The sequence below is a fragment of the Peromyscus californicus genome, unplaced genomic scaffold, assembly GCF_007827085.1.
Source record: "Peromyscus californicus insignis strain IS unplaced genomic scaffold, ASM782708v3 Scaffold_15__1_contigs__length_86483966, whole genome shotgun sequence".
Classification (NCBI taxonomy): Eukaryota; Metazoa; Chordata; class Mammalia; order Rodentia; family Cricetidae; genus Peromyscus; species Peromyscus californicus.
The window spans coordinates 7,223,779-7,250,700 of NW_026294447.1; the positions used below are offsets into that span (position 1 = coordinate 7,223,779).

Below are 26,922 nucleotides of genomic sequence, written 5' to 3' on the forward strand. Positions count from 1 at the left end.
ATATTTATTTCCTATTCTTTTTAGTAATGCTTTATTTATATCATGCACTACTCTATATTGTACATACTATAGAATTTTTGGAACTAACTGGATAGCTAGATTTCTGACTTTTGTTCTTTACTATTAATTTGAGGAAGCCAGAGGGCTAAAACTTTTTTTTTTAACTTTACAAAGTCCATAGTGAGATCATGATTGAGAAGTTGAACTCTTGAATAAGAAATCTATATTCTTTTATGGCCTACTAATTTGCCCCATTGCTTCTTTATCTATTGAAAATAATAAAACCAATCCTGTTTGCAAGTAATAAAATCTTATATTTTATGTGACTTAAATTTAGAAACACAAATAAAAATTTATATAAATGTCTAATTTCCAACTCAAACCCATTACTAAATATCCTTCATATGGCTACGTGACTGAGAACAAAAGCTTCATAATAATTCGGCAATTAAATTGTAGCATTCAGAAGAAATGTTTTGAAAATATGCAGCATTTTAGAAGTATGGTTCTATAAAATCAGAAATGTAAGGGAGAAGTAAGATTCTTCTGATACCTTTTTGTTCTTTGGTTTTCTTTCAAAGAAACTATTTGGACTATGTAACTGCTCCCAGGAATAAGCTGTTAGGATGCCACAGCAAATCATGCTTACTAGTCAAGCAATTTTGTGGCTTAAGAAAAAGTTGGTTTTTGAAGGCACGGACATTTCCATCTCTTAGGAAATCTGGACCCTTAAGACTCGCTTCTACTCTCCTCACATTACACTTCCTACCTTAACAACGTTGATAAAAATTGAAGAGATATTTTACCTTTAGTCAATCATGTAAACATTAAAATGGAAACCACATTCTACTCTTTCATTATGTCACATATTTTCTTTTATTATGATTGCATTTTATTATTGAAAATCCCAGACAGTAATTGAGCATTTGGGAGTGGTCAAGGTACAAAGGCTTCAATAAAGTAAGTATTTGTGCATTCTCAGCCACCATTTTACTTCCAGGAAACACATCTAATCTTTCCATGGTAAGGAAATAACACACAGAGTGTGATATTTTAATTACAAAACACTTTAATTACAAAATATTAAATTCCAAATAGAAGATTAGTGTTTGCAACCCTATCACTATGTGAAATATTAATATTGCAAAGTAAAATGATCATAAAATATATGGAAGATTATGTTTGCTGAAGAAGGACCATTAGTAAGGCTTCTGTTGAGAACTCATGATTGTAAAGTGATGCAGACTTTTTTCTCTTAAAGATTTTCTACTCTCCCTTGGCTCTCTTCATCCCACCTCCAGTGTTTGCTGTTCATATCCAATTCAATCTCCTGTACCAATTTTGGATTCATACAGAGGTAAGAGTGAGTGTGTGTTTGTGCTAAAAATTTTATACTAAAACAGCCTCAAGCAATGTCCTAGAAATGTACCAGGAGCTGATTTATTGTGTAAGAAAAATCTTAGTCTGCCTTCTTTAAGGAGAAACATCTGTTCATTTTTATTCCTTTTATTCTGAATATATATTGCAAAGTTTATAAGATGCAATGAAGCCAGTTGGTCTCAATTAAATAAAATAATTTTTGAACTATTAAGTACCAAAACATTTTAATACTATATTTGCTACAATATCTCACTGTATTACAGTTCATTAAACATTACAAAACAAGAGATGTTGAAATCCACTTCAATTTAGACATAGAGGTGTGTGTGTGTGTGTGTGTGTGTGTGTGTGTGTGTGTGTGTGTGTGTGTGTCTGTGTGCATGTGAAGATCACTTGAAAAATGTTTAGCATTTACAGAAATTAAGAAAATATTTTTGATAACTTTAATCAGAGAGTTCCTGTTTTCTTTAAACTTGTTCAATATATTGTTAGAGTTTTATTTTGTTTTCTCTAGAAAACTGAGTATAGAACTTCTCAGTTCTTCTAGAGATTCTCAGATCTTCGGACTTGAACGATTGCAGATATATTGTTAAACAACCATCTAGATTACGAACTATTTGTCTTCATTGTGCTGTTAAATACAGAAATATTGTAGACCCAGAAAGATTGCTACATGCACAGGAGAAATCTTTAAAGCATTTTGCATCTGCTGGCAGCCTTTTGAAGTTCCGACAATAAACACATTGGTAAGCGGTGCAGGGCAGTGCACCGTATCACCAGTCACAGCTGCAGCAGACACCAAATCTTGGCATAGGGAAGCATCACCTCGTTGTCAGCAGCATTGCACACTGCTGACATGCCTGGGATCGAGACACGGTTACCCTGACTGTGGACACACTCGTGTTATTTGAAGATTTGTCATGAAGTACTCTTTGTTTTATGATAGTTGACGTGCATCAAACAAGCTCACACTACAGCCATCTGAGAGAGTGACTCTAGAGGTCAAAGAGCAAATGTATTTAAATCGGGGAAGGGAAGCCTTCCGCTGATTTACTTGGAGGGGTTAAAGGAGAGTAGCATTTTTTACAGTGGCTCTGCCCGAGGTCATGCCTGGTGTCCCGCCTCCCAGTATTAGTTAGGATATGGAACGATGATGTCCAAGGAGCTTAGGCCTGTCCTGTGTCTCTCCAGGAGATCCTTGAGCCAATGTTCAAGTGGCTTCTCAGAAGAAAAGTGCAGACCAAAAGCCAGTGGGGAATTATTTAAGGATCAGTTCCCCGGCTGCCTGCCTTTCTCGTTGAACAGCAGGATGTTAGCGCCTGTTACACGCGCTGCACCTCGCATCTTCACAGGAGCTGAAATAAGCAGAGTTGTCCTAGATGGATTCCACAAGAGGCAAGCCCCTATCTCATAAACGTATTGTTTGAATTGTGTTATAAGCTATGAATTCATTTCTGAAAATTTCTACAGCTGTGAATTTCAGGCAACACATTTTCATTTGCTTATAAGTAAGAAAATTATTCAGGAGGAGACTCAAAAGGCTGATGGCAGTGGTGGTTTCTGGAGAGAGACAAAGTGAATAGACATCCAAAGGTGGGGGATTGAATTTGATTTTTAGTATTTAAATATTTATGTATTTAAGTGTGTGTGTGTATGTGTGTGTGTGTGTGTGTGTGTGTGTGTGTGTGTGTGTGTGTGTGTTTGAGTATATGTATGTACACTGTGCATGAAGTGCCCGTGGAGGTTAAGAGTTTCCAGGGAGTTACAGACAGTTGTTTGCTGTCATTTGGGTGATGGAAACTGAATCCCAGTCCTCTGCAAGAGGGATAAGGAAGGGCTCTTAATCACTCAGCCTCTCTCCAGGAGGTATAATCTAAAAGAACAGATTTTCAACATGTGCTTATCCTACTTTGTCAATTAGAAGTTAACATAGTCTGAGTCCCCAAGCCTGACAATTTGGGGTTGATCACAAGACCTACATTGTGGAAGAAGTGAACCTGTTCAAGCAAGTTGTCCTCAGACTCCCACACGAGCCCTGGGACACAAGGGCAATACACAGAACACCCCCCCCACTCCCCCCACACTTAATAAATCTAATTAAGTGTTTTTAAGTGTTGCCACACATAGTAAAGGTAAAAACTAGAATTTTTGGTTTTTGTCTACAAAGTGTGAACATTAAGACTGGAAACCTGTTAGCTTCTTCCTCGAATCCTCTAAGCTCCTGGCACCCTCTAATATCCAGCACCTTAGGAGTGACTCTAGTTAAAGAAACCTTGTGTGAGCTGCAGGCCTCCCAGGGTTGGTCCATTCACAAACAGAGGTTTTCCTCTCTACCATCCCTAAAGTTCGGTTCTTAGGAAAGGGCAAGCTAGTTAAGGAGACACTGATTTTTTTCTGAAAGGGAAAAAGTCACTTTCTTCAAATTAACACCTCCAAGGGTGAGGAAAGAAGAAAAGAGCACAAAACATTTGATAGAACACATATAAGAGCAGAATCAAGCATGATGTTCTTGTTATTGCTTAACTGTGGATTCTTTTAAAGAAACAGGAGTATCTTAGTCCCATCTCCTTTTTGAAAGTTACAAAAGCTTTGGCTAGTTTTGACAGTCTGTTCTGTTGCTTTTTTAGAACAGGGAATACAAGGTCACTCTGCATAGCCTTGGATGACCTATAACTCACCGTGTAAACCAGGCTGGACTGGAACTCACGGAAATCCCCCTGCTTCTGCCTCCAGAGTGCTGAGATTGCAGGTGTGCATACCGAGCCTAGCTGTTGCTGACGTTTTAATGTCTAAAGATTTGTTTGGTCTTCATGGACCCAGGGTGTTGGCAGTGCGTACTTGGTGTGCTCTTTTTCTGGAAATGCATAAGTACAGCACAAGAACATTTTTTAATACAAGTTTTAAACTTCATAGCTATAAATGTCCATGTCTTATGTCTTAAGTGTTACTGGACTTTAGCTGCACCATCACAGGACGGTAGTAATAACCTGAATTAATCTAGATTGTGGTAATCTGTTACCATGCTTGAGGAGAGGAATGCTACACATGATTCATTTAATGCTGTGATATGGAAGACTAGAATCATAATCTGAAGAGCTTTATACCATTAAACTGAAACCTTTGAAGAACGTTAATTCTGCACGGTTTCTTTGGCTTAGATTTTCTGTATTGTGCTGTTAATTTATTTCTTTCATGACCACAAACCCTAAAACATGTTCTGCTCAGGTTTCCTTTGAAACATTTACAGTTTTAACTTTTACCTTTAGGTCTACATCACGCTTAAGTTTCTTTCACTTAGGCACATGACTGTGGTCTACATCAAGACCCACTGTGGATCCAGTGCTCTGTGCAGATATATACTTACTCCAGCAGTTTTATGTATTGGCTGGTCTTAATACCTTTCTTAAAAAGAAATTGACTGTGGTAGTTCTGTGTTTACAGTCTCTTTCACTGCTTTTCCTTTACACAAATCTCTCACTTTACTAATTACTGCAATTTGTAGTAAGTATTATGATATACTTTGTGAAATTTGTTTAAAATTCTCTAGTAGATTTTTCAAGAACAATGTTAAAGAGAATTTATATTTCTTTCTGTCTTTTAGTTGTGTCTGATTTTTTTTTAAAATTTTTTCTTGGTTTATCAATTTGGCAAGAAGCCACAGTAGAAGATAAGAGCTACAGGCAGTTAACAGGCATGTTCTCAGGACTTGGGTCTCTTCCTCTGTCTTTCTGTGTAATTCACTCGCTTGCCCTCTTTCTGTTAGTAATGGTTGTCCTAGTAATGACTTAAAACAATCTTTTTATATAATGTGTGTGTATGCCTGCTTGTCTCCACGGGCACCACGTGTGCAAATGTGAGAAGGTGTTTAACACACTGGAACTGGAGTTATAGGCATCTGAAGGAGCAGTAAGTGCTCTTGACAGCTGAGTCAATCTCCATCTGTGTTTTGTTCTGAATTCTCATTGTTAATCCCGAGATTTGAGTGAGAAAAACCAATTTCACAATTTTGAGTCAAACTTGAAGCAAGCTTTAATTAAATACTGGCCAGATAAAGAGGACTCTAGCAAGGCCCATCTGTGGGCTCCCAGGACATGGCCACCAGTCATCTTTTGCAGAGGCTTAAAAGAAAAAGAAAAAAAAAAGCATAATTAGTTGCATTTCCCATTCGGTCCAATCAGGGGCAAGCATATATCCTGACATATTTCCTGCCTACATACCTCCCGACCACATGTGATCAAGCACATACGTTGCAGATAGGTCAAACAAACTTGTTTAGGAGAATGAAAACATGTTATTTCCCAAGAACTACAATTCCCAGCAGTCCAGGAAGTCACTTTGTCCATGGGCAGGTAGGCAGTTGGTCTTCCAGATTAATTTTGGCTCTTACAGCATAAATGTCATTTGTTATTTGTGTAGGGATGTTAATGCATCATAATTCCTTAAGACTCACTTAGAAACTGCTTTTGCCAAAAAGCTTGAGTCCTCAAGTACGCCTACAAACTAAAACCAATATAACACTATGACAATTTCATTTTGTATGTATTCCCATTACTTTGGATTAGACTCCTGACTGCTGCTGTACAGAATCATATTAATCAGCCCTAAGTCTCTAAAAACTGGTGCTAGAATCTATCTCATTCTCAAGGTGGAAAGCACAAAGTTAAGAGTAACTAGAGCATTTTTGCTTCGGGCTCTTAAAATGCTGTGTTCTGGAACCCTAGAAGCACTTGAAATTCTCCACTCATTGTTCCAAATCTGATTTTACTTTGGATTCTAAAAAAATGGTTTCTCACACAGACACCACACATTGAATCCTCTCTCCTAAGCAGGGATCAGCAGGAACAATCATCTGATGGGATGCAGCTTGTCCCAGGACAATATGCAGATTGTCTGAGGCTACCTTGCAAAATCAGAATTGATGTAATGATTAGGCTGACTGTTAATATTTAGTTAAGCATACCCTTTGCCCCGAACACCCTTCTTCCTTGGTGTACTTAAGGCTTTTGTCAGTAAAGCAAGATAGACTGGAATGCCAAATTCCTATCTTTCCAAATAAAGATTTTTATCAAAATCCTTTCTGACCTTGACCTTTTCAACATTACTTCTTTTTTTTTTTCCTTTGGCTGACTTTGGGGTAAGTGATCAAGGGTCTGCTGATATGTTATAATCCTCTCAAATTTGCATTCTGGCATAGGACTTTGGTTATAATTCTATTTACAATTTCTTTATCTTTTGAATAGTATTCTTAAGTACATTAACTAAGCATATAGTGTAAATCTCCAAATATTATATTAATTGTAGACTTAACATGTCAATTTTCTTTTAGGGAAACCAACAAAATTAAATAATCAATCCTGTGTATGTCTCCAAAAGTTTCTTTTCTTGCATTTTTTATTATTTTTTTTAAACTCAAACTTCTTTACAGTATTTTTTTTCTGTCTAAAGAAGTTTGCTAGCTCTTCTAAATTAGTATGTATCATATCAGCTGATATTTTAGTTGGGTTCAGAAGATAACTCTTGGAGAGGTTCTGCCTTCTTTTGTCAAAGAGAAAAGTACTGAAGAGATGGATAACAGCAAGCGAAGAGGAGATTTTATTATAAAAGGAAGGGAGCAGGCAGGACACGGGAAATTTAGTAGCTACAGTGCTAATGCACAAAAGAAGGATTACTTGTTACACAGCATGGTTTGAAGGCTCATTTGTATAATTTAGATTCTTTGTGCATGCTTTATTTCATGTAAAATGTACATGCATCTTTATGTGTTATATATCTCATCAGCATCTTAAACTTTCACCCAAGTGCATGTATTATATTGTAACTATTCAAGGTTATGTATTAGTATTACAATAGTCATAGACCTTATAAAGACAATCTGTAGCATCCCTTGCCTTTGCTGGTGGTGTGAGTTCCTTTTGGTTGACCTCAGCTGGGGGATTTCCATACTTCTTTTGTGCCAACTTGTTTTTTCCATACAGTAATTTTCAAGGCTATAGTTGGGCTTTCAGGGCCTCAGAAGCATATGGCTTCCCAAGTCATATGCTTTAGATATCTTTCTCCCCTTTCATTTTTGAAGGCTACTGTTATCAGGATCTTGCTCTGGCCTGCCTTCAGTTCCTCAGCCCTTGTGAACTCCACTTTAAGAATTCGGACAAGACACATAGGGTACAGCAGAGACGACAAGCCAAGTTTATTGCAGAGAGAAGTGAAGCACCCTCAGAGACTGAGAGTGGACAGTGGTCAAAAGAGAAAACTATGTAGAAACAATTTTGTAAAGTCTTTGGGACAGATTTTCTCTGGACATTTTACTGTTTATGTGAATTGGGGCTCATTTTCAGATTAGGTCTTAAGGGTGGGACAATAGCCTAACTTGCTTTTTTAAAGGAAAGTCTCCTGACAGTTTTTAATCTTGACAACTAAAAAGTAATATCTTTTTAAAATTAAAATAATTTCCCTTTCTCTTTGCTCCCCACCATGTCTCCTGTAAACCTCCCCACTCTACCCTTGCCTAACTCCATCTTGAATTCAGGCCCTTTTTGTATACATTAAATACACCAAAAAAACTTGGCCAGTTCATTTAGTGCTGCTTGTATGTATATGATATCAGGGATGACCAACTGGCATTGAATATTCAATAAGGGGGCTCATCCCTGGAAAAGACTGTTTCTTCCACTCCCAACTCTTCTTGAGTGTGGCCCTGTAGACTTCCTCCTCCCACTTTAGAATGTCGGTTGGTGCTCTCCCTGCCAGGTTTTGTTAAGGCAGCCATACTGTTAAGATATCACAAATGAAGTTTTGGTTTTTGTTTTGTTTTTTTCATTTTTAGAGACACCATCTGACAGCAGATTTTCTGGTCTTGTTCTTATAATTTTATGATTACTTTTTCAATGTTCTCTGGACTTTAGGTGTAGGAGGTGTGTTGTAGATGTATCAATAGAGACCGAGGCATAGAAAAGTGTAGTTCTTGTCCCTCATCAAAGAAGCTTGTCTTGGCAGCAGATGGGGACCATTGCAGAAAATACAGCAGGTCAAAATGCAGGAAGAAATTCCTGTAGTTATTATTATCAGAAAATTTGGGGAGTCTTACCTGGGCTACCATGTATTAACAAGGAAATGAGTTTCCCACTCAGGGTTCTTCATCTCATAAATTAAATAATTTAAGAGTGGATTCAGGGCCAGGCAGTGGTGGAGCACACCTTTAATTCCAGTGCTCAGGAGGCATTGGAAGGTGGATCTCTGTGAGTTCCAGGCCAGCCTGAGCTACAGAGTGAGTTCCAGGAAAGGCACAAAGCTACACAGAGAAACCATGTCTCGAAAAACAAAACAAAACAAACAAACAAAAAAACAACAGATTCTGAAGGAATCGCAAATCCAAATTTATTAGGGGAAAAAACAGGTAAGGAAAGCTGCAAATCTTAGCAGCTGCCAAGAGGGTGAAGAGGATGGAGATGGTGGAGAAAAGGAAAAGTCAGTAAGATAAGAGGGTGAAGATGATGGAGAAAGGAAAAGACAAGCTCCCAGCAGCCACACCCGGAAGGCACGTGTGGAGGGAGGGGATAAAGTTCAGAATCTGTGAAGTTTCTGAACAAATCAAAAAGACATTAAAAAAAAAAGAAGAAAGGTTATGCTTTTCTGACTAATTCAGAAAATCAGATAGGATTGTTCAGTCATAACTGACAATACAGGGTCAAAATTCTCTGGGAAGTAAAAGAACATCACCTCATCAAAGGAATAATTATTCCAGTCATGTCTTTAGAGTGACTTAAGTTGATCCACCTTCCAAGTAGAATTTTAGGCCCCTACCCAGAGCTGTATTTATGTATTGTTTCCTAGGAGTAAATAAATCCCCCTCAATAAGCCTTAAATGCTACTAGAAAAAACCAGATCTGAGATACAATTCAGGTCTCATTCTTCTGACTAAAATTTATATATAATATAAAGCTTTAAAGCAATTAAAGAACGTGCTAGTCTGGATTAGGTTGGTATTTGGCATACCTGTGTAGGACTGATGGCAATATTAATTGCCATCATAAAATACAGCTCCTTTCAAGTATCATCATTCCCTAGGCTGAGGGTATTGTGCTGCAAAGGAGCAGAGACAGTGAGATAAGCACTGGATGTGTGTATTCATTGCTCTGTGTTTCTGATTATGGATGATTTAATATGAGAAGCTCTCTCAATCTGTTGACGATGTGGGTTCTTTACTCTGATAGACTGTAGCCTGGAATTGTGAGCTAAAATCAACCCTGGCATCTGGAGCTGTTCTTGTAGGGATATTTTATATTAGCAATGAGAAATGAAACTAAGGCAATATATTTTTAAAAAACTTTAAATGTTTTCCTTCTTGATGTGATTGGATAGCCTCCTGTCCTCAAGACATTTAACCCTCTCACTTGCTTCCTCTAGTTGGCTGTGAAATTCTGAGTAGACTTTGCAAACTAAATACTTTCATTAAAGTACTCCAATTTACTTCTAAATTGATGATTTTATTTCTCTGCTGAAATTCTGTCATGTTATGATATTTTCTTTTAAAAGAAAAAAATTAACCTCTCTGGGTCTGTAGCTGGGTCTGTGGATTGTACAGTTAATATCTACCTATAACTGAGTACATACCATGTTTGTCTTTCTGAGTCTGGGTTACCTCAGCACAGTTTTTCTCTAGTTCCATTCATTTGCCTGCAAATTTCACAATGCCATTTTTATTAACAGCTCAGTAATACCCATTGTGTACATGTACCACATTTTCTGTATCCATTCTTTGGTTGAGGGACATCTAGGTTTTTTCCAGGTTCTGGCTATTATGAAAAAAGCTGTTATGAATATAGTTGAACAAATGTCCTTGTGGTAGGGTGGAGTGTTCTTTGTGTATATGCCTAAGAGTGGTATAGCTGGGAATCGAGGTAGATAGATTCCCAATTTTCTGAGGAACTGGAATATTGATTTCCACAGTGGCTGCGCAAGTTTTCATTCCCTCCAGCAATGGAGGAGTGTTCCCCTTGCTCCACATCCTTACCAGCATGAGTTGTCACTTGTTCTTTTGATCTTAACCATCTGACAGGTGTATGATGGAATCACAAAGTAGTTTTGATTTGCATTTTCTGATGGCTAAGGATGTTGACCATTTCTTTAAGTGTTTATCAGCTACTTGGCAGGGTGTATGATCTCCCTGGGAAGGGGAACTGGAACAAGTTTTGTGGATGGACTGTGGGTAGGTGCGGACAGGAGCAGGAGGGATCAGGTGTTGGGGGAGTGATAGAAGGAGAGTATTCGAGGAGAGACAACTGCAATTAGAGGCATTTGTAGGATGGTGAGGAATCATAGGGCAGTGGAAACTTCTGGAATTTGTGATGATGATCCCAGTGAGAACTCTAGTAATGGAGGATATGGAGTCTGAATTGTCCATTCTTTGTAGCCAGGCAAGGCTTCCAGCAGTGGGAATGGGTTGCATTTGGTTGAGTTGTTGGCCAAAGAGATCCCTAAACAACCCAGACTGATGTTAGGACAGAGGGTTGCTTTATGCAAACTGACAGTGGGGTCCCACTGCCTAAGACAACATCCACACAGCTCATTGAACTTAGGTGGAAGCGGTGCAGACTTGGAGCCTTTACCCTATATTCTAGTGTCTTTGGCACAAGAAGATACTTTGTAGGCTACAGAAGGAGAAACCTGGCCACTGATCCACCCTGATGAACCCACAGAGCCCTTGACCTGCAATCTTTCCTGCCTGTAAGATGTGCTGGGGCAACAGTGGTACAGAACTTGTGGGAGTGGCCAAACAGTATTTGGTTTAATTTGAGGCCCATGCTATGAAAGGGAGACCATGCTCTATACTGCCTGGATGGCCAGGAACTAGAGACTGGAAAATCCAGAGACCTAGGGTAGAACCAAACACTACTGACCCTCTCCCTCAAATTAAATGATTCCCTCTGGCATTTTACTATAGTCATAGATCATTGTCTGGCCCATCATCATCAGAGAGGCTTCCTCTGGCAGTAGATGGGAATGGGCTCAGAGACCCACAGCTAGACATTATGCTAAAAGAGAGTATAAATTGGAGGTCTCCTCCAGGCACCTCCACTCAGAGCTCTGGGAACCCCACAGAAGAGGGGCAGGAAGGAGTGTAGAAGTCAGGGGATAGAGAACACCAAGAGAGCAGGGCCCACTGAATCAACTAAATGGTCTTACACGGGCTCACAGAGACACAAGTGGCAAGCACAGGGCCTGCATGACTAGTGCTACTCATGTACTAATCTTCTAAAGCTTTGCCCAAGAGGTTCTTAAACTCACTGCTCACACCTTCCCTTTTGTCTCCTGAGAAACCTACATCTAAATTTGTGTATGAGCTGTCATTTCCTCTCTCTCTATTAACCTCATACCTAAATCTATGTTAAGATCACATCCTAATAAACCCCACCTCTCTGAGGAAATGTAAGTTACATAGAGATGCTTTCATGGGCACGTGAGAAGCCCAGGAATGTAACAATCTCAATCATGCCTGGGCTCACAATAAAACATCAAACTCCTGGAAAACAAAAACAAAAACAACAACAATAAATAAATAAATAATAAATAATAAATAAATCCCACCTCTGCTTCATAATGGCTTGCTTTGAAATTCTATTCTGGAATAGTGTCAAGAATCATGGCTTCATCTGAGGAAAGGTCTCTGTCTCAGTTAGGGTCTCTATTGCTGTGAAGAGATACCATGACTTTGGGAATTCTTATAAAGGAAAAACATTTAATTGAGATGGCTTACGTTTTCAGAGGTTGAGTCCATTATCATCATGGTGAGACATGGTGTTGTGCATGCAGGCAGACATGGTGCTGGAGAAGTAGCCAAGTATCCTACATCTTGACTTGCATGCCACAGGAAGTGAACTGACTCACTGGGCATAGCTTGAGCATCCATGAGACCTCAAAGCGCGCCTCCACAGTGGCACACTTCCTGCAACAGGACCACACCTACTTCAAACTCCTAATAGTGCCAACTCCCTTTGGGGGACATTTTCTTTCAAAGCACCATAGTCCCTGTGAAGAACTTGGCAGATTGCTTCAGGCAGTAGTGCAGAACTGTTATGGGGACATTAAGGTCTTTTCTTTGAGTTCCTAGCCTTACTAATAAAGCCATATAAGAAAGGACTCAGAAAACAGCACGAAGACTATTTAACCAGGTTTGAAGAAAAACTCCAGGATAGTCAAGCCCCACATCTTTTTAGCTGCTCAGAGGAGAGAGCAGGAGATAAGGAAGAAAGCCACACATTTTTTATTTAGACATAGGGATGTGGTAAGCCGACAAACCACACGGCACACAAATAAGCAGATGGCAAAATGGGTGGGTGTACAGGCTTTGTAGAAAGAGTGAGAAGCTCCAAAGTGATAAGGAAAACATGTTTAGAAAAGAGACCACAGCTATTATTTCAGATGGGTTTTTGATCATTATTTATCTGGAAGACATCCCCATTAAGAAAAACAATTACCTGGTTGCAGGTAGATAGCAGTAAAGCTGTGATTCAAAGCCTCATGTGTTCTTTTGCTTTTCCCCTGAAGTATATGCTGCTGATTTTATATCTGTGCATGCCTCAGTTTACAAGAAACTAGCTCAACATATATCTGGTTTTATATCTGTGCATGCCTCAATTTACAAGAAACTTCCTCAACATATGTCTGTTACTCTAGTTTGATGATTAGTAGTTCATCTTTTTCTCTAAAACATTCGTTATACACTTGAGATTTCCTCCTAAATAGACATTTAATCCTTTCCATCTCACGTTAATTTTCATTGTGTTGTTTATTACATAACAATATTAACTTTTCTATTAGTACAAACTCTTTTCTCTCTTATCCATGTTAAGACAACTGTGAGCATCACACCTGCTATGAACCTCATGATAGCAAACAACAAAGACAAATTTTTACATTTATTTATATTTTCCTGGGGACAGGTGAGGACACATGGGCCACAGTAAACTTTGAGGAGTTGGTTCTCTCTATCACTTTACAGTTCCCTGGACTGAATTTGGTTCATGATGTTTGACAACAAACACCTTTACATATTAAATGTATGTATCAAATTCTCAGAAGAAAAGTGCTTATATTCACCGATCTCTGTGAGCCAACACTGTCTCATTTAAAGCTAAGAATATTAGTATCTTATGATTTTTGGAAAGTTGACTTTTGAATTTTTGATCACTACTCATCTGGCAGGCTTCCACATTAAGTAAAACAGTGATCTAGTTAGGTCTCTGTATAAAATGGTAGAGAGAGGAGCTCAGAAGAACCAACAGGTTTCAGTTAAAAGCACAAAGGCATTAGTTACAGTACAATTTTTGTAACCTTGTTTGTAGAGGACGTATGACTTTAAACCACCAAGAGTCCCAGGAGAAGGGACCGAGTTTAGCAAGAGGCCTTGTTTTTAGAAGGAAAACTATGTGGATGGACATAGCAAAATAATTTAATATGTATTAGTCATTGTAGGTTTTAATCTATGGACTGAAAACTTATTTTATAATACTTGACTTTAAATATGCTCTTTCTTGTAGTCAGTCTTTCTTTGGACCTCCAGTTACCAATGACACAGAGACTTCTTATTAAGTATGAAAGCTTGGCTTTAACTTAGGCTTGTTCCCAACCAACTCTTATAACTTAAATTATCCAGTTTATATTAATGTACATTCTGCCACATGGCTCATTACCCCTTCTCAGTACCATGCATCCAACCTCCTCTGTGTCTGCTGGTAAATCTCCTGTGCCTCAGATTTTTCCCAAGTTCCTATCTCTGCCTGGAAGTCTTGGCTATTCTCTCCTGCCTAGCTTTTGGCCATTCAGCTCTTTATTAAACCAATCAGAAGGTGCCTTAATTAAATGAGGTGAAATAGAGACAGATCTTCATACAGTGTACAAAAAGATTATCCTAACTCTCTCTTTCTCTTTCTCTCTCTCTCTCACACACACACACACACACACACACACACACACACACACACACATGCACACATGTGCATGCACACACGTATGTTCACCCATACAAACATGAGTAGGCACACACACATACACACAGAAATATTTGACTTTAAACAGATTTGTATTGTAAATATTTTTTTTTTTTTTTTTTTTTTTTGGTTTTTTTGAGACAGGGTTTCTCTGTGTAGCTTTGCGCCTTTTCCTGGATCTCGCTCTGTAGACCAGGCTGGCCTCGAACTCACAGAGATCCGCCTGCCTCTGCCTCCCGAGTGCTGGGATTAAAGGCGTGCGCCACCACCGCCCGGCTTGTATTGTAAATATTTTTAACAAACATATTAATAATGAATAACAGTAAGGAGATTTAACTTTTCAGAAGGGAAGCCAAGTTAGAGGCTCATATGTGCTTTGTTTATTTGAGAATATGATATAACACAATCTGTCAAAATAGAATTTTAGAATGCTCAAGTGCACACAGCATACATTATAGGACTCCTGGAGTGGAATTTTAAAATTATATATAATGAATGTGTATGAGTGTTTTGCCTGAATGTCAGTATGTGCACTATGTGTGTGCCTGTTGCCTGCAGAGGCCCTAAGAGGTCATCAGATCTCCTGGAAATGGCATTGTGGGTGGTTGTGAGCTGATGTGTGGGTGCTAGAAACAGAACTCTGGTCCTCTGTGAGAACAGGAGGTACACTTAACCACTGAGCTCTAGCTCTAAGAGAGGATTTCTCACATAGACCACTCAATTTATCAGTTTTTTGTTTGTTGGTTTTGGTTTTGTTTTGAGACAGGGTTTCTCTGTGTAGTTTTGGAGCCTGTCCTGGATCTCGCTCTGTAGACCAGGCTGGCCTCGAACTCACAGAGATCTGCCTGGCTCTGCCTCCTGAGTGCTGACATTAAAGGCGTGAGCCACCACCGCCTGGCACAATTTGTCCGCTTTTTGAGCCTTTTCTTTTAGGGTAGCATCATATTATTTATAGCAATGTGGCTTATTTTGTCACTGTATGCATAAACTGGAAAAATGATATAAGGCATTTTTTCTTAAGAATGGACTTTTATATGGTTAATGTGGTTATGCCTATGAAAGCTTCCAGTTTTCCCCTGGTATTAAATAGGTATTGCAGACAAGTCACTGATAAAGAAAAAGAACCCATGAATTTAAGATAGAGCAAGAGGTTGGAGGGCCCATGGGAGGAGTCAGAGGGAGGAAAGGCAGTGAAAGAAAATGTAATTATATTTCAGTTTAAAAAATAATTATTAAAAAATAAGTCACCAGGAATCCTTCTCTCCTTAAAGGAACATGTTTAGCATTTTCTTGTATTTATTTTTCTTTAAAAAGTTATTTAAAATATGTTAGAACAAATTAAATAAATGCCAACGTTGTATTAACAGTATCTTCTTGTAGAAGACTCCCATAATCAGAAGTGACAAGAATCAGCCTCCCAGATAATTTATTATAAACTCAGTCTTTTAAAACTTGTTTACTATATAAACATAGTCCAATGTCAGTCTTTGTTCTAACCAAGACTTTAAGTCTTTAACCCTATGCTACAGATCCACCAGAAACATACTCCCTATGAAGTGCTTTATGATTGTAACAGTCTTGATTCCTAACGATTGTTTTATTTCCAAACCATAAATATTGTTTTTTCACTCCTTGGTGTAGAAAGTCAGCTACTTCCATATTACATGCCTACTGGTGTAGGAAACTGCCGAATCAGGTAGGAAAACATCTGGCCATGAATAAATCAGCATTTGTCCAGCATTTCAAAGTGTAAAACTAGGCAGACAAGCACATATCCTAAGAGTTCTGCTTCCTCCTGCTTCCCTGTAGAGAGATTGGGGCAAATATGGCTGCCACCACCATCTGTCTAAATACTAGAGTGTGTTGTCTTGAACTAACAGCAAAACTAGTAGAGGGTACAATTAAGATTTTGTTTTTCCGTTTCTTCACCAGACCCTCGGCATTATAACATAAATCAGCAATATAACACAAATGCTCAAACTGATGAAGCTCTTAACAAAGAAAACAATGGGAATTAAAAATCAACGAGTTCAAAACAACAGCTCAAAGTCTTCTTGATCTGTGTGGTTCAAGAATTTCACAGCACTCTCTTCTAAAACTTTAAATAAGAAGTGCTGTAGTGTTACTGAGAGTGAAATGCACGTTTCTACAATATTCCTCAGCATTTTATGCCATCACTCATTTGAAATAAATCATTAAATTCTGAGACACTACAGTGTGGCTTCCTTTGTTCTGTTCTGTAGCCTCTTGAGAAATCTTAGAGCAAGCTCCCTGTGTATCAAAGAAGCACAGAACGGATGAAGCTGATGTCGATGGCCTCCTGGCCAGTGAAGATGTTAGTGAGCAAAGACTTCTAAGTCAGTGTGGCTATTTTAGAACACGCATCTTTACTACAAGTTTTTTCACATTGACATCTGGATAAGAATGCAGTTTACTTCTTACTAGATAATGCTTGTGCCAACTATGAATTCAAGCTGAGTATAAATTTAAATCAATCAAATATGCAGCAGTCATTGAAAAGAAATGAAGATAAGTGATTTTCTTATCTGTCTAAAGAGAGAACCAAAAAGCAACTCATTATTTTTAATATTTTGTTAATATTTTTTATCACAACTTTAACTTTCTATTGGAGGTTACTTAGTCTTGTAAACAAACTTGACTTGAGAAGTTCCTGTGTAGGTTTATTTCATTTCACTCCTAAAATCCTGTGAATTTCTTAGCAATTCATGAGACATAGACTACAGGAATGCTATGACAGGTCTTGCTCAGTTAAATATGAAAATCACTTTAAACACAAGCTTCTGATAAGATTTTAATATTTTGATTGTTTATAGTGTGCATAGAAAGTGCTTGTTGGTAGTTTAGTACTTAAAGTAGTAATAATTTGGTATTTGAGAATATATTGAATATTTAATATATAAGATATACATTTAATAAAGGAAAAATAAACATACATATGTACATTGACACATGCATTCTTCATGTTTTGTATCTGTAAACTGGAATAAAAATAACTGTTCAAAGGTGAAAGAAATATTTATAGCCATTCATGTTTCAAGAAGATACACAAAGATATATATAAAATTATAAAAAGTCTTTATAGGTATTATATACATTTATATGTACAAATGTTTAATCATTCATTAATAGATTGCTAACTGCAATTAATAAGCAAAAAGGACAGAGGGAAGAGCGTGAACAACAGGAACAAGAGTGTGGTATTAAATTGGCTATGAAGAAAAAAGTCATTACAATATAATTTAATTTTAGTTTGAGCTCCATGGAGTCTTGCCACTGCTTTACCTGAGAAATTTTTCCATTGACAGTTGCACTTAGGGTGCATATTTCTTTGCTAAATAAAACATAACAATGATGATAAATGACAGATGATAAATGTGTAAGGGACTGACATAGTATTCCTTTCGTAATGGATGCATTGGAATGAGGAGACCCACAGTGATCTGGGTCTCTGTCCCATCAATCATGCGTGATGCTGTAAGTCTTAAGCAGGTGCAATCCATGTCACCACTCGAAGCCACACTCATCTGGGAGACACCATCGCTCCTGGGATGGAGATGTCTGTTCACTCAAGCCCGTCTCTCCTCAGGATCTATCGAATTGCTGCATAGTCAGTTTTATGTGGAGAATTCTAAAGAAAACAAAAACAAAAAAACAAAAACAAAAACAAAAAACCCACAAGCTTCTCAGAACAGATTTTCCCCATTAGATGTTTTTCTTCTCACACAGGAAGGCAGATTATTTGTAACCATCTCTTATTTGGAAATAACTTTAAAATGAGTCATTGCCTCATGAATTCTTCCTGAAAAGTGGCTATAAATATCCCTATGGATTTTCAAGTCAATATTTTATTATTTTAATAGCCATTTGCAGATAAAAAACCTGAAAGATAGAAATATCATGCGATATTCTTATTATTCTTCTAAAATTTGATAACAAAGGAGAAATAATGCATTTTGCTTTAAGATTTAAAAAGTATTAGAAAGTATTATTATTTTCTAACTTCTCATTGGGCTGAGGCAAGAAAAAGCAATTTTCTGAGCAATGCTAATGCATTAATTTGTAATAAATTAACTGAATATTTTTGCTGAAACTTTTCAATTTCAATGTGTTAGAAGCTTTTTTTTTTTTTTTTTTTTTTTTGGTTTTTCAAGACAGGGTTCTCTCTGTGTAGCTCTAGCTGTTTTGGAACTTCTCTGTAGATCAGGCTGGCCTTGAACTCACAGAGCTCCACCTCTTTCTGCCTCTGGAGTGCTGGGATTAAAGGCGTGTGCCACCACTGCCCATGTTAACAGCTTCTTTTACTTCTTATTTACTGAACAATGAATATAGACTCCAGTCATCATTTGTAAAGAATATTTGAAAACAATTAATAATTACATAGAACAGAATAAGTTAGTTCCCTATGAAATAATTTAAAATAGGACAATTACTGAGAATAAAAATTTTTTAAACATAGTTCCTACTCCAAGTGACTTTTCAGTTTGAATTGACAAAGGCAATGTTTTTCAGTTATGGATGACAGTCAGAAAATGGGAAACATATGATTAGCTAGTGATAGGCATTTAATTAGTGGATTTCCTATGCATTTTATTTCACCACAGTAAAATCAATCCAGACTGTTCACTTAGAACAGTAGGTTCGTCAATCTTTTATCTGTTTAAGACATTGATTGTAAATAGTAGGACGTAAGGATTTTCAAGAAATTACTTACAAATTGCCGGGTGACACAGGAATTCACTTGTCTGTGTTGGTCTCAAACCTCTGTTCTAAGAATTCAAGCATTATTAAAAGGTTCCACCTGCCCATGACCATCAGCCCTTTAGCCCATTAACCACTTAGCCCTTCCCCATCCTATACTGCTCTGAAATTGGTCTTTATCTCCACTTCACCTTCATTTTGACTGTTACTTTTAGTTGCTGAAACATTTGGTTGATTGTTACGCTTGCTCTTACTTTTCTGATTTTCAACCCCATTGTCCTGGATGTATTTATTACCTCTGGACTGTTAGAGGAAGGAAGGGCTGTGACTGTTAGAGGGAGGAAGGCCTGTGACTGTTAGAGGAAGGAAGGCCTGTGACTGTTAGAGGAAGGAAGGGCCTGTGACTGTGAGAGGAAGGAAGGGCTGTGACTGTGAGAGGAAGGAAGGGCTGTGACTGTGAGAGGAAGGAAGGCCTGTGACTGTTAGAGGAAGGGCTGTGACTGTGAGAGGAAGGGCCTGTGACTGTGAGAGGAAGGAAGGGCCTGTGACTGTGAGAGGAAGGAAGGGCTGTGACTGTGAGAGGAAGGAAGGCCTGTGACTGTTAGAGGAAGGAAGGGCCTGTGACTGTGAGAGGAAGGAAGGGCCTGTGACTGTGAGAGGAAGGAAGGCCTGTGACTGTTAGAGGAAGGGCTGTGACTGTGAGAGGAAGGGCCTGTGACTGTGAGAGGAAGGAAGGGCCTGTGACTGTGAGAGGAAGGAAGGGCTGTGACTGTGAGAGGAAGGAAGGGCCTGTGACTGTTAGAGGAAGGAAGGCCTGTGACTGTGAGAGGAAGGGCTGTGACTGTGAGAGGAAGGGCCTGTGACTGTGAGAGGAAGGAAGGTCTGTGACTGTGAGAGGAAGGAAGGGCTGTGACTGTGAGAGGAAGGAAGGGCTGTGACTGTGAGAGGAAGGAAGGGCTGTGACTGTGAGAGGAAGGGCCTGTGACTGTGAGAGGAAGGAAGGGCTGTGACTGTGAGAGGAAGGGCCTGTGACTGTGAGAGGAAGGAAGGGCTGTGACTGTTAGAGGAAGGAAGGGCTGTGACTGTGAGAGGAAGGGCCTGTGACTGTGAGAGGAAGGAAGGGCTGTGACTGTTAGAGGAAGGAAGGCCTGTGACTGTGAGAGGAAGGAAGGCCTGTGACTGTTAGAGGAAGGAAGGGCTGTGACTGTGAGAGGAAGGAAGGGCTGTGACTGTGAGAGGAAGGAAGGGCTGTGACTGTGAGAGGAAGGAAGGCCTGTGACTGTGAGAGGAAGGAAGGGCTGTGACTGTGAGAGGAAGGAAGGCCTGTGACTGTAAGAGGAAGGAAGGGCTGTGACTGTGAGAGGAAGGAAGGCCTGTGACTGTTAGAGGAAGAAAGGGCTGTGACTGTGAGAGGAAGGAAGGGCTGTGACTGTGAGAGGAAGGAAGGCCTGTGACTGTGAGAGGAAGGAAGGCCTGTGACTGTGAGAGGGAGGAAGGCCTGTGACTGTGAGAGGAAGGAAGGGCCTGTGACTGTGAGAGGAAGGAAGGCCTGTGACTGTGAGAGGAAGGAAGGCCTGTGACTGTGAGAGGAAGGAAGGCCTGTGACTGTGAGAGGAAGGAAGGCCTGTGACTGTTAGAGGAAGGAAGGCCTGTGACTGTTAGAGGAAGGAAGGGCTGTGACTGTGAGAGGAAGGAAGGCCTGTGACTGTGAGAGGAAGGAAGGCCTGTGACTGTGAGAGGAAGGAAGGGCTGTGACTGTGAGAGGAAGGAAGGGCTGTGACTGTGAGAGGAAGGAAGGCCTGTGACTGTGAGAGGAAGGAAGGGCTGTGACTGTGAGAGGAAGGAAGGGCTGTGACTGTGAGAGGAAGGAAGGGCTGTGACTGTGAGAGGAAGGAAGGGCTGTGACTGTGAGAGGAAGGAAGGGCTGTGACTGTGAGAGGAAGGAAGGGCTGTGACTGTGAGAGGAAGGAAGGCCTGTGACTGTGAGAGGAAGGAAGGGCTGTGACTGTGAGAGGAAGGAAGGGCTGTGACTGTGAGAGGAAGGAAGGCCTGTGACTGTGAGAGGAAGGAGCCTGTTACTAGTCTAACAAATGAGTCAAAGCAGTTCTGACAAAGTCTGATCCCTAATTTATTATAGAATTCACTATCACAAAAATCTCAGTTTTTACTAACTACGCACTTATATTTTCTTGTTCTGCAAATTAAATGTCCTATATAATGGTGTAGTTAGAAGAGTTAATGATTTCAAGAATAAGCAAAGATGGTTAAGTTTTTTTTTTCCTTTTTTGAAGTCTGGAAAGAAATTCCCCCCCAAGTTTTGATGACGTGGAAACTAACAACACCATACAAATAGGAAGGGTGTAGGAAATAAACAACAGCCATCTCTGCTTAGGTGTGGGATTAATATTTGAAAATTTATATTCCTCTTTCAAACCTATGATAAAAACAATATTTCCTCCCCAGAAAAATAATCATGAAATTTGATACAAAACTTCAAAGTATTTCTGACCTTCTGAGGCTTTTCCAAGGCTTTCCTGGGCACCCATGTTGCTGATCATAAAACTCAAAGCCAACAAGACCAAGTGGATCTCTTTAATGACCTAAGAATCACAAGTGGTGGGACAAGCCTTTGTAAGAGTAGAAACCTTTCAAAATAGTTCAGTTATTTTCACTCCAATGTAGTCAAGAAATTAGCTGTCCTTCCTATTAGAGTGGCACAGGTTAAAATTCATTTTACTTGATGGAAAATCATTTTATATGTGATTCAAAGAGATAAGATAGAAAACAGAAACTTTCTTTAAGTGAAATTAGAAAGACTTCAAAGTTTATCATAACCTTCTAGAATTTAGAGTAGTGATTTAGCCCCCCAGAATTTCACATTCTAATGCTCTTTTTGTTCATGATAGAATATTGACCTGTACTATATTTAAGCCCTATAATTGTAAAATTATGTGTTTTCAGATATCTCATTTATATCTAATAAGACCACATCTTCTAAAATTTAGAATAGGTCCAATTTTCCCAGAGTAACTAACATGTTTTCAGGAAGTGAATCCCAGCTAGATGTGGTAGCATTGCTAAATGGCTGAATTTGCAAAAGTGGGTGATAATTAAATCATTACGCTCAGCTCTTATTAAATATTAATGAATTCTCCATGACTTTGAATCAGAGAGTTTGTTACATGGGAGCTTCTGACCGGGTTGTCTGAATGATGAATCTTTGGCCCTGTGGTGGTCTCCCTCAGCTCCACGGTACTCATAGGCACAGTACCAGAGAATTTAGCTGTGGTGGACTGTGCTGTACTTGGCTTTTACCTAAAAAAAATTAAAAGGAGCTTTCAATAGTGATATCACTATGCTTTAGCCTAAAGGAGCAAAAGGTTTTGCTAAGGAAAAGAACTTGACATTAAAAAAAAAAGCGTGCCCAGACTCCAGTCATCTGAAGGCACTCACTCGTGTGGCTTTGGCTCTGGTTGCACACATGCCAGGAGTCGAGCTCAGAAAAGCATCTGGCCAGCAGAAGCTGCCTAGTGTAGTCCCCTACACCCCCTCCTTGTTTGTTTTTGTAGCAAATGTTGGGCACCAGAGAGACAAACAGGGGTGAAATGGCTTCTCCTTTCCCATCTGGTTCTCTGCAGAGACCAAAGCATCAGTTTGTAATGTTCTGAATACTGAGGAGCCCACTTTCCCATCCTCCGACCATCACCACCCTCCTGTACACAGTTTTCCACCAGTAGACCAGGCTGTAGTGATAGCCTTTAAGCAATATAACACACTGCTCCTTCTCAGTCCCCAGTGAGTAACACTATATTTGTGAGACAATAGTCTTATGCTTTATTTCACAGGACTGTATTCTAACAAATACAAGACATAGAGTCAAAGTATATGAAAATGCTGAAATTATTTAAAAAAGAAACACAGCCTTTAATGTAGAAATGGATTCCTCTGTTCTGATGAGGAAAAGGACTTGGGTTCAGAGATTAAAATACAATTCTTCTAGAAATAACCAGAAAATAGGTGGATAGGACACTGCACTCCCCCAGGCCAGATATTAAAAAGAAAAGACAGAAAGATAGATGGACAAGAAGGACAGATAGAAGAAAGGACAAAAGGAAGGAATCATAAAAAGGAGGGAAGGAGGAAGGAGATAAAAGAAGAGGAAGAGGAGGGGCCTGACTCTAGTGTTTGTGTCATACAATTCTCAGTACCATACCTGTAAAAATCAAATGGGTTTTCACACCCAGGGGCAGCACCATTGTACCTCCATTCACACCCAGGGGCAGCACCATTGTACCTCCCATTCACACCCAAGGACAGCACCATTGTACCTCCATTCACACCCAAGGGCAGCACCATTGTACCTCCATTCACACCCAAGGACAGCACCATTGTACCTCCATTCACACCCAAGGACAGCACCATGGGAACTTTATTCATACCCAGTAACAGCACTGTTATAACTCCAAACATCTTTGTCATCTAATAACCTTATGGAGAGGAGAGCAGGGCTGAAGAGAGGAAAGGAGGAAGAAACAAGGGGAAGGATGGAGGAACCTAGGAAAATGTAAATTAGCACTCGGTGTGTAATAATTCACATTCTTTTGCATGCAGACATCTGTCCATTTCAGACTGAAACTGAGAACCCCTAGGAAAACGGCAGCAATGGTGCAGGCAAGGACTCCCTGTCAGGCCTGTAAATAATGGACAACATGGAGAGCATGTGGGTGCCCGTGCTCTGGAGGGTGCAGGTGGCTATTTGCCAATGAGCTTTCAGCTTCAACTTCAGGAGGCTCTGTGAAACCAGAAGTTCAGAACAGTGTGGGCCAGCCCAGCTTCTTTTATCTACAGAACAACTGCAAACCTGTACTTTTAACATTAAAGACTAATAAAATAAAGCAAAACACATCCTTGTGGAGGAAAAATTTCCACTAAGAAGTACGTTTCTGGGTCTGGGAAGATGACTCAGTTATTAAGAACATGCACTCTATTGCAGAGACCTGAATTTGGTGCTCATCACCACGTCTGGTGGCTGAAAACTGTCTGTCACTACAGCTCCAGGGGATCCAACATCCTCTGCTGACCTACTTGGGTGTGGCACTTTGATGCACAAATCATACTAAGACATATACAAATATGCATAATTCACAATAGATAAATGAATAAATAGAAGCATATTTCTGAGTTTGGATATCTGTTAAATCTTTCAACTGGCTTAATAAACATTGTCATATATTGATATATTATAAATTCTTTTCCGTAAATTTTTACCTTAATTTTCATCAAGAATTCAGGAAAGCAGGAAGAGCCATGTATATTGTTGCTTCTATTAAACATAGAGATTTTTATTCATTTCTGTCAATCATTCTGCTTTTCTATTTTCATTGCCAAAATATTTTCAAGCAAAGTCCTGGTCTCATCAGTTAAGCTATTGGAAAATTGCATTTTCATACCCAATGCCAATGCCATTATCACTCTAAGTAAAAATGGTTTTATCTGCTAATCCTCTCATTACCTACAAGATAATGTTTATGATTGTTTGTCTCAGGTAAGTATCCAAATAATGTGCCCATGCTACGTTTTGTTGCTGTGTCATAGGCAGTTCAGGCTCTTAAGTCCATCATCCTGTTCTTCCTCTGTGCCACTGACATGCCAGTTCTCATCAATGTCACGATTGATAGCGGCTGTTTTTCCCATTAGCCATAGTGAATGCAAGACACAGTCACATTTAGAAGTCTGGAATTACATTGTTTTATAGCACTGTTACGATTTTTATTTTAGAGATGCTGGCACTGAATTACAAAGAGCGTAACAGGTTTTCCCGGGATGACACAGTAAAGCATGAGAACTGAGTCAGGGGAGCCTGTTGCTGCCTCACCACACATCAGAACAGTTTGATGGTCGCCGCCTTCCTGGGATGCCCCGGGGGTAGAAGGAGTCTGAGGCCTTCTGTACTACGTCTCCTGTGTGAATGTCATGTGTTTGTGCAGTGCACATACATACTCAGGGATAACGCTGTGTGTGGCTCTCTCTTTTGCTATGAACAGGTTGTCCGAAGCCTCGGCCCCTTGGAACTGGTTCTTAACACTCCTAGCCATCACCGGGTTCACCACGGTAAGGCAGTTCTGTGGCTTTTCCTTCCACCATTTCTTTAAAACTGGTAGTGTCGTTTTCGTGCTATTTTAGTAAAAACATACCTTGCACTATTAGCAGACATTGTATAAATAAGTACTGTTTCCCTCTTCTATGGAGGGAAGCCTCAGCTTGAGCACGGCCCAGTGGAAGTGGCCTTTCTCAACTGCTTCCCATCTTACCTAGTTGCTGCTGGGAAGTGAGCCAAACAGCTAGATAGGAACGTTCACATCTTGAAGAGGCCTCTGTAGCTTGCTCTGACTGAGTGCTGCAGATCTGCCCTGTCTACGCTGAAATCGTTAGTCTTGAAAAATAGTGGGATTTGAAAGAAGCTTTTATTTTTAAAATATGTGTACTCGAGGAAGTAAAACAGGAGAAACCAATCACAAAATCACAACAAAACAAGCTCCTTTTAAAAACTTAAAGAATACATACTGGGACTTGGAAAAAACCTAATAACCAGCACTTTCGTCTGCCCAAGCTCATTGTCTAACTCAGCACATACGCAGTGGCCCGACGAGAGGACTTCACGTGCCTAGTGCCTAAGGTATAGAGGTACCAAGTTCAGTGAAAGTCAAAATGTGTTTTATTTGGACAGCACGAGAACCACTAAGAACGTGTATTATTTGTGACGGGAAAATAAAAGTAAACTTGGAATGCGTCTGACCTGCAGAGTGCATGAGTACATAGTAGACTCATCACGCAGCAGTGAGACTGTCCAAGCCACCTCCATATACACTGCGTGAAAAAATCTAAGGGGCGCAATGCTGAGGACACTGGACGAAGGAAGGAAAGCTGTCTCCTGCTTTCCTATGTCTCTGCCTTCGCAGGCAGTTTTAGAACACTACAGCCCTCTCAAGGGGAACTTCCCCCTTTCTCAGGCAGGGGCCACAGCAGCCTAGGAGAGGGGTGAAGCTTTCCAAACTCAGCACTCTCCTCCCCTGGGAACAGTTAGCAAGGGAGGGTAGGATTCTTGTGGATTCCTCCACATAAACAGAAAAATCTGGAAAGAAGAAAACACACTGAAAAACAAACAGCTGGTCATTTCTTCTTCTTCACCTCACCTTCCAATTCCCCAGCCTTCAGTCAGACCTAGTCAGCATCAGTAGGTCCTGTACTTGGGGACCAAAACTTTGTGTCGAAAGCTGTCCCGGGCACTGTAGGATGCTTAGCAGATTTCCTGGTGGATGCTTGCTTTGTCTGTGCCCTCCTCTGACGTGATGACCTGCCAAGTTTTCAGACACGGCCAACACTTCCTTTAGTGGAGAACCATGTTTAGATTATGGGTGAACTTAGGTTCCCATGCTGGCCTGCACAGAAAGTGGGTACATAAATATAGATACATGGTTTAGTAGACTAAAATTCCTTTCTTTCAGATTTGGTAACATTTACATTATTGTACCTATTTAAGTTTTAAAACACATAAAATAAAAACTGTTGCCAGTTAGTTACATTAAGTTTAAATTGTAATTTGGATGTTTGGGAGCTGGATAATTAACATATTACGAAGAGTTGTAATTCCAAGAGTAATTTAATTTTTAATTATATCTTTTATTAGTGAAATAGTGTGCTAATTTTCTTTCTGAAACATCAGGAGAGAACAAGACTAAAAATAACACTAAAAAAATAAAGGTAAATGCATACATTTCCTTTCTAAAAATTTATTTTTGTTATTATAGTTTTGTGTGGGGTTATTTTGCCTGCATCT

At 39.5% G+C, this 26,922-nt stretch overlaps 1 protein-coding gene across 1 annotated transcript in view; it reads left to right on the forward strand.

Annotated features, from left to right (window-relative positions):
- The window catches only part of Agmo (alkylglycerol monooxygenase), a 304,197-nt gene that overhangs the window by 116,261 nt on the left and 161,014 nt on the right, over positions 1-26,922 (forward strand). The window contains exons 5-6 of the mRNA XM_052738359.1: positions 1,262-1,357; positions 25,130-25,196. Of these exons, the coding sequence (XP_052594319.1) occupies positions 1,262-1,357; positions 25,130-25,196 (163 nt within the window). The remainder of the gene's footprint in view (positions 1-1,261; positions 1,358-25,129; positions 25,197-26,922) is intronic.